The 9,217-nt window shown below is 40.9% G+C and overlaps 1 protein-coding gene across 1 annotated transcript; it reads left to right on the top strand.

The window, feature by feature from the left end:
* Positions 1-8,241: 8,241 nt before the first annotated feature.
* LOC147446118 (pentatricopeptide repeat-containing protein At4g18520, chloroplastic-like) lies at positions 8,242-8,790 on the top strand. The gene has a single exon (XM_086524672.1). The coding sequence runs from the start codon at positions 8,242-8,244 to the stop codon at positions 8,788-8,790; it is 549 nt and encodes a 182-aa protein (XP_086380798.1).
* Positions 8,791-9,217: the final 427 nt, after the last annotated feature.

Raw genomic sequence — 9,217 nt, 5'->3', positions numbered from 1 at the left:
CAATATAGGTGATCGATATGTGGATTGACTAGCGTGCATTGAAAATCTCATATTGTGCATCATGGTTACTTTCATATTGAATGGTTTTTAAATTATAATATATATTGAAAATAAAAAAATTGTTTCCAGTTTGTAACATCTTGTTCTTTTCTCTTCAGTTTTAGTTTAAAAGCAATGGAGCAAAATGTGGGCATAAGTGGTACAAAGAAGCCAAAAGCTCCTGGCAAAGAGTAGGATTATGCTCACAACATATGCGACCGATATATGGAGTGGCAATGTAAATTTTATCACACAACAAAATCTGGCGGTGCACCACGTATTACGGATCATTTTCTGGGTAGCGCTAAAAACAATTGTAGAAATGTGAACATTCTCAGGCACCTGCAGTGCAAAGTGTTTGAGAGAAGAGCTCGCCAAAAAAGGTGGCGAGAAACGACAAATATATAGCTCTGTGCCTTCGAATCAAGAGTTCCCAGAGCCAAATATTAACTCCGTAGATCCTGTAGTGACGTCAACTAACCTTGGAGAGCAACCTGCGCAAGGAGAGGAAATTCCAGGCAGTATTCCTGTTAAACGTCACAATGAAGGTGGACTTTGTCAAATGCATCAAAAATCATCACATCAAATCTTTCGAGTGCAGTCTCTAGAAGAAGCACAAACAGCACTCGCCAAAGCAATATTCTTTACTTGAAGTGCTTTGGTCATGGTAGACAGCAATCATTGGAAGGCTGCTTGGAAGAAAATCGGTGAGTTTGGTCCAAGATTTTCAGCTCCTTCTTATCACACGATAAGAATTTTTTTCTTGGAAAAATGTTACATCGAAGTCAAAGAGCGTTGAATTACAAGGAGAACCACAACACTCAGACTTAGAACCAGATAACAACTCAACTGATTCAATATAGCTTGAGAGTAGAATGAGAAAATGTCAAAAACCATTGCAAAAGACCTTGTATTCAAATGTGTTTTGAGTAATTACAATGCTTCATATTCTCGATAGTACATAGTTTGTCGCGATATTACATAGTTTGTCGATCTCAATTGTGTTGCCCTGAAGCAGCATCTTGCTCATCAAACAGATTTCTAATTGTGCTAGGGATATCTGGGCGTGCTTGCTTGAATTTATATTCATTTGCCATGCCAAACATAATATACATTCCTTGTGGAATATCTTGTGAACACATTGCGCATCGACTATTGTTTTGCATCAAACGAATAAGACAAACTAAATGATAATAGTGACCACATGTCAATGTATAGTACCTACTCCATCCATCAAAATTCTTGTAGCAAACTGGACATTGGGAAGATGAGGATGCATCTGAAGTAGACGAGGGGACCAACTCTGGATGCAAAACAAGGTGGCTGATGTGTGTCCCTTGTACAGGTGTTGGATTCATTTGCTGTGTTAGGGTTTGAACGTCCTGACTTAAGCAGTGAATGCTTTTCTCCATCCGGACTTGTGAGGGTTGCGGTGTCTGGGTGGCTACAGAAAAACGTGTTATTTCTGCATCTTTCTCTGCCAACTGTGTCGCGTAAATATCCTTCTCTTTCTTTAACTGTAGCTCGGCGCCTTCCACTATCAATGCCAGCTCATCTCGGGTGAAAGTGACACAACTCTCCCTTAAATCATGAGTGGCAACAGTTGTCTCCTTTGATGAGAAGTCTACTGGTCTCGCTGTCGCACAAAGTGAACATATAACATTTTGGCAAAATATAGCGCACAATCTGCATTGTGCAGGGGATGGCCATAAACCTCCAAATAAATCCTCTCAGCGTTATCTTTGATACCATCATGCGTGCACTTCCAACCTTCCACCTTCCTTTCTTGATCTCTGCATCCTCACATGGCCATATTGTCTTGATCATGTCCTTTGTCACTTCTTTATTGATCTCTTTCCACTGCATATGGTTTGGATTTGCCCACTTTGAGAGGGTGAGCAGTACGCGTCGCTTGTTGTGCCGACATGCCGTGTGCCAGAGACTTCATGCGCTGAAATGCATTAACAACCGCTTGTTGTTGATCATCAGACAGTGATTGGGTGTCAATGTCTTGTTCTTGATCGGCCATTTTCTCTTAGAGCTGCAGTCAACAGAGTGGAAAATATTCAATATCATTGGCAAATATATATTCTCACTCATTGGGACACTGCGCTGAATCCACTAAAAACCACCACTTCAAATGCAACTAATTGAACCACAAGGCAAATTTGAAATATTGACAGTTAAATGAAAAATTTGAAATGATTAAAGATAATTGACTCAATTAGGTGAACCACTTCAAACCAGATAATACACTTCAATAAAAATTTGAATACACTTGACAAGACATGTATATCATAAAAATGTTTAAATCGGATAAAATGATGGTGCAAGTTCAACAAGTGGACGTTGCAAAGGATTAGGGTATGTCTTTAAATGTTCTTTGAAAAACATCAATACGTCAGAAGCATTCCTTCTTTGGTTCCGATCTTTTAACTTCATCCAGCAATCTACTTTAATTCGAATAGCCCTCATAACATCTTCGTCCGGGTGGTAAAAAACATCGTCTGGAAAATAAAATTTTCTGGCTACACTCCAAAAATCTCCAGCATGTCGAACAAGTAGCCCAATGCATAAATGTCGCTGGCTTTTGAGTTAACATCTGCGCACCGTGGATCGTATAGTTCGAAAGCAATCCACGATCGCTTAGCCATCTCGGCGTTCCCTGCTCTATGTGCATTCAAAACTGCTTCGTTCGACTGTGCGGTTGGAGATAAATAATTATTTGTTACGCGCATAGCAGGTGTTCTTAACATCATACCCCAATCAATGATATTGACGCGGAGTTTATTGGCGCGAGTAAAGTCCAACATTACGTTGAACGGGTGTAGGTCATTGTGCACTATACCGGCTTGGTGGGCAGCCACAACGCCGTCGATTAAGGCATGACAAATTGTCGACATCTTCTCGACCACTGCTTTGATCCGCACCGTGTCTATCTTGCTTACAGGGTTGTTTGCTATAGGCAATGACCTCCAGCCGTGTTGTAGCATGTGCATGTGTCGTCTGAACAATCCGTGAGCGAACGGTAAGCGGCACATCATGTCGCCCATGGTACCCCCATTGTAGTATGGGAATATCGTGATCCAGGGAGACTCTGTAGTAAACCCAATGCACCTTACAATGGAGGGGTGAAGCGTTTGCATTCCCTGCTCTGTCTGAAAGTTGTCAAATTTTTCCTCACTCCCTCCCTTGTAACATTTTTCCACATATGTAATGTGGTCTAGAAAAAATGAGATGCCTTTGATAGTGTACAATGTGCACACACCGAAGGAGCCAGCTCCAATCCTCATACCTTCTACCAAGGCTTCGTGAGGGATGCCGACAAGATGAGCGCACTTTGCATTCAAAGCAGTGCGCATGATTGTGCCGGTGCCGCTGGCATCGGATCGACCTCCCAAAGCTGCTTGTGCATCTTGTGCCATCTTCAATCTCTTGGGTAAAGCTGCTTGGTCCTGCGCTTTCACATGCTTCATCTTTACCTTCTTATCTTCCCAGAATTTATCCCAGAGCTCTAACTTTGACATGTCGCAAGCAGGTGGGATATCTTCCTTTAAGTCTCTGCAACATACTTTCATATTTCCCAACACTGTCCTGACTTTATGGTGGGGGTCAAATTCTCGTATCCCACCTGGACTCAACAACTCGTATTGGCCTTCAAGTCGCAACCTGCGCTTTGTGTTCTCCCATATAGCGCTAGTGATGCCTTTGATGTAGACATCACTTTCACTAATCTGTTGTATGCAGTCAGTTGCACATGATGAGATTGCCAAAATACATTCTTTAGGAATGGCACGCATAATACATTTCTTTTGATCTGGCGTCATATTTGCACTGGACAATACAAAAACAGCATATCAAATACAAATTCATGGTTGTGAATGACACTGCCACTCTCACACTATCTCAGGTAAACTCTTAACCACCACTTGAAGACTTTAACAAATGTTATGGAAATATTGATAAAATTGAATATAATCTTCACTTAAAATTGCAATCTGTTAGACGTGTAAAAAGCAATTTAAACAAATGGTTTATAAGAACTTAATTCAGATCAAACAATACATGTTAACGGTCTTTAACATTTCAGCATATATTGAATTTTGTAACTTATATTTTTCTCCGTGCGCACATACTAATTCAAACAAAGTACACACCAACTTAAAATCTTCAAAACATTTAAAACATTAGAAGTATACAATTGGACTAGCAAATTGTGTTCACACACTTTTTTACATAAGCATTTATGTAAATATAGCAATCAAAAAGCGATGATAATTGATGCTCTTTAAAAAGATATAAAAGAATATTTAACATGCAAATTGTATGTATTTAGATTTTTGCAGAGAATTTATGTAAATGAAGCATTAAAACTAGCGATAATGTTTGAGAGTCTTTTAAAAAGATTAAAAACGAATATTAAACATGCAGTTTGTGTGCAAATATTTTTTACATGTAATTTATATAAATGAAACATTTAAAATAGCGATGATTGATAAATAAAGTATTCTATATAAATGACACATTTAAAATAGCTATGATTGATGAATAAAGTATTCTATATAAATGGAACATTTAAAATAGTGATGATTGATGAATAAAGTATTCTATATAAATAGAACATTTAAAATAGCGATGATTGATGAATAAAGTATTCTTTTGAATATAATTAGCTAGTATATAATTTCAAATGGACAGTTAAAAACAACAAAATCAAACAATTCATACATTTTGTATATGAAATACTCTTCTAACAAACGACACTCTATTAGCCGTGTTACTAACCGAATGCCGCCTCAATCTAAGGAAAAACAATGGCCTACATACAAACATCTCTTAGCCGCATTACCGACCGATGTCTATATGTTTTTTGGGAAAGGGGAAGGGAAGTTGACTTACCATAAGGATACTAGATTCGTCGCGTTACTGTCGTAGTACCCAGACAGTAAGCCAATACTTACCACAAAGACACCATCTTCCCCGCGTCACCGAGGTGATGCCCCCGTGATAAGCACTGTTCCGGAGAACAGCTTACACACACACTCCCATTGTGTGGTAAGGTACCTTATTAATGCCGCAATACGACAAAAGACATGCTACCACACAACGTATACAGACACACACAACACATACCCGCATCGTGTGGTCAGGTACTCTGTTGCTGCCGCGCACTGCGACGCAGAGCACGCTCCCACACGACCCCCTCTCTCCTCTCTCATCTCGACGTACCTGCAAAGGTGGTGCAAGCGCTCTCTCTCTCTCTCTCTCTCTCTCTCTCTCTCTCTCTCTCTCTCTCTCTCTCTCTCTCTCTCTCTCTCTCTCTCTCTCTCTCTCTCTCTCTCTCTGAGGGCGAAAGCAGTAATACACCCAGCGGGCCCGATCGGGCCCGCGTATATATAACGCAAATAGCCCGCCGGGCTTTTTTGTTTCCTCGGCGGGCCCACAAGGAAAATAATAAAACCCGGCGGGCCCGCCGAGGAAACAGAAAAGCCCGGCCGGAGTTTTGTGGGTCTGCAAGTCACCCTAAACCGGTTTCTGTGTAATTATGTTTACTGTGATCATGTAAATGTGTCAATAAGACCTTGTGATCACACAAAATTTGACGTAATTACGTAAATATGAAATCCCTATCTACATGATGTTGGTGATCCTACTGATGTCACTCTTTACCAAACCTTTATTGGCTGCCTCATTTATGTATGCAACATGAGGCTAGACATTCAGTTTGCAGTCTCACAGGTCAGCAAATTTATGCATAGCCCGGGGTCTAAGCATTGGCAAGCTATTAAGAGGATTTTCCACCACTACTTGAGTGGCACTTTACATCTTGCCTTATTTTATCCCAAGGGGGGATCATTGCGCGCCAAACTTACATGATTTTTTGGACTCAAATTCGGCTGGTTGTTTTGACACACGAGTGTCCACAAGTGTTTTTTGTTTCATGCTTGGAAGTTCATGTATATCATGGTTGAGCAAGAAGCAACCTATTGTGGCCACTTCTAGTTGTGAGGCTGAGTACAGGACACTCTTCACAGCTATGGTTGAGTGTGTATGGCTCAGATGCCTTATGGCTGATTTGGGTGTTGGACATGATACTTCCAAGGCCCAACACTATCTATATGATAGCAGAGCGCATTGGAAGTTGTGAGGAACCCAGTTTCTCATGCTCGCACAAAGCACATTGAGGTGCATTACCACTATGTTAGGGCTCTTAGCAGGAGAGATCAGCTTGGCTTATGTACCAACACAGGACAACCTAGTAGATCTTTTCTCAAAGGATTTATCTCATGAGAAGTTCGAAGAATTCTGCAAAGCTCTGGGCTTACTCCCTTTTGTGGACTGCTCATGTCCTCAGGGCATGGCACTTCCCTTTCCTCATGTGTCAACTCTTGTTCACCGCATCACTCCAGGGGGGATTTGTTACCATATACATGTGGTAGTGATGTGTGTGAACACATTAGGACCACGGGGGAATTTTTTCCCTCTTTAGGAGATTTTTTCCATCGTGCATTTTATAGACGCCCATTCATTCTAGGGCTATCTATCTTTTCATTGCACGCTAAGAAATACACTCTTTGTTGTGTGCCTTGAGCTTCCTTCGTCTTCTCCAAGCTGTGTGTGTTTTTTTGCAACCCTAATTCCAACAAATGGATTGACATATTTATGCATAGCCCACAATCTAAGCATTCACAAGATGTCAATACGATCTTTTTCTACTTGAGTGGCACTTCACATCTTGGGTTGTTTTATCCGAAGGGGGGATCAATGCTATCAGATTTACATGAATTTCCGGGCTAAGATTGGGCTGGTTGCTATGGCACATGCTCAACACATGAGTGTTCGTAAGTGGTTCTCGTTTCATGCTCAATGGTTCATGCATATCATGGTTGAGCAAGAAAAGACCTGATGTGGCCACTTCCAGTTGTGAAGCTGAGTATAAGGCAGTCTTCACATCTATAGTTGAGTATGTATGGATCAAATGCCTTATGGCTGATTTGGGTGTTGGATAGGACTATACCAACATCATCTATAGTGATAGTCAAAGTGCATGGCAATTGCAAGTAACCCAATTTTTCATACACACACAAAGGGCAGTATCACTATGTTAGGAAGAGACACTTAGCAAGAGAGATCAACTTGGCGTTTGTGGCAACACACAATAAATTTGATGATCTGTTCACAAAGGCATTGCCTCATGAGAAGTTTGAAGTTTTCCACGGAGCTTTGGGATTTCTTCCCTTTGTGAATTGATCATGTCCTCATAGCATGGCACTTCCCTATACACTAAGTGCCATTTCTCGTTCATCGCATCACTCCCAGGGGGATTTGTGTGGTAATGATAAGGAACCCCAGCACACACTTACAGTGTGTGATTCCACCCAATCCTCTCCTCTCTATCTCTCCTCTTCCCTCCTCACATGTACACATCTATGCACACAGATATTTACAATTGGTATCAAAGCCCCAACTCTCTGTGCGGCATCCTCATAGGCATCGTTGGTGGGTACCCTTCTCTATGTGAAAATTTGAAGAAAAATAGAATTTAATATCTATTGCACTCACATGATAGCCACATGATTATTAAGGGACGCATCCAAGCTAAAACTACAGCTCTTTATTTTGGTGAAATGTTAGAGAAAAGTGTAGAGCCTGATAAGGTGCTCTTTGTTGTCTTTCTGAAGCCCTGCACTGACCTTTTGTCCCCTGACGGAGATTGGAAAGTGCATGCTTTTGCGGTTAGATATGGTTTTGAGCTCAATTCACAGGTGGGGAGTAGCCTCGTTCTCATGCATGTTGAACTTGGATTGTGCGCAAATTGTTTTTAACAAGATAAGGGAGCCAAGTGTAGTTGCATGTAATTCATTGATCATGGGTTATGTCAAAGCGGGTTTTAGTAGAGAGGCCTTTACTATTTTTAGAGCAATGCAAAAGGTTACTGCCCTAGATGACGTGACATTTCTAAGTGTGTTGCAGGCATGCATCAACTCATAATATTTGAATGATGGAATGGACGTTCATGCACAAGCTATTGAAAATGGCCTCGATTTGCACCTCATTGTAGGGAGCATCCTTGTTCACATGCATGGTAAATGTGGTAGTAGTGAGCACAAATATGTATTTTTTAACAAGCAAGAAGGATGTAATGTTTTTTCTTGGACTTCTATGATTACAACATTTTCCCAGTGAGGAACATGGGAGTGTATGTTGGACCTCTTTGAACAAATGCAATCGAAAGGTGCAGCTCAACCCAATGAGCTAACATATGCAAGTGTTCTTTGCGCATGCAGTGGCCTTTGTTTGGAAGAGAAATGGAGGCCGATGCATACATACATAGTAAAACGTGGCTATGACTTTGATGTTTTTATTGCAAGAACCCTCGTCGACATGTATGCAAAGTGCGGATTTTTGGATGACACGGTTCATGTATTTTCTTACTTTCCAACTCCAAATGTTGTCACATATAACTCCATGTTTGCAGGATATGCACGAGAAGGTGTTGGAGAGAAGGCGCTTGAATTATTTGAAACGATGCAAGAGAAGGTCCGAGGCCTGATATTGTCACCTTTGCAAGCATTTTGCAAACATGCTCTTGAAAAGGGCAAACCGATACATTTACAAATCATGAAAGATAGAATCAAGTCACATGTTGTAGTGGCAAGCAATCTAATTTCTTTGTACTCCAAGTGTGGCAGTATGGAGGACTCACAAGTTGTCTTTGATAACATACAAGATAGAGACATTGTGTTTTGAAATACACTAATAGCAGCTACTCTCTCCATGGCCCCTCGCAGATGGATTTTTCTATGTTTGAGCGAATGCAAAAGGATGGTTATAGGCCAAATTTAGTCACATTTGTGAGTGTCTTAAAATCTTGTGCCAGCCTTGCAGCTTTAGACCAGGGATGTTGTTTCTTTATGCACATGGTGAAAATTGGCATCGGTTTAGATTTGCTTCTTGAAAGTACCAAAAATCTCTAACTATTTTCATCGGATGCAAAGAAAGTATATCTCTCCAAATACAGTCACCCATACTTTTGTATTGAAGGCTATCTTACATCTTGAAGGCATGTAGCTCTACGCAAGTGCTCGAGCAGCTTCCTATCCGGAGTGTGGACTCTTCAAATGCACTGATAGTGTGTTTTCAATAGATGCAAAGCGAGGGCCTCTCCAGATGCAAT

The sequence above is a fragment of the Adiantum capillus-veneris genome, chromosome 12 (genome assembly GCF_014529385.1).
Source record: "Adiantum capillus-veneris isolate H3 chromosome 12, ASM1452938v2, whole genome shotgun sequence".
NCBI classification, from domain to species: domain Eukaryota; kingdom Viridiplantae; phylum Streptophyta; class Polypodiopsida; order Polypodiales; family Pteridaceae; genus Adiantum; species Adiantum capillus-veneris.
This window is presented reverse-complemented; position numbering and strand designations above follow the sequence as displayed.

What these genes read in the sequence shown, in the direction of transcription:
- LOC147446118 (XM_086524672.1), top strand. Translation starts at nt 8,242, where the DNA reads ATGTTGGACCTCTTTGAACAAATGCAATCGAAAGGTGCAGCTCAACCC.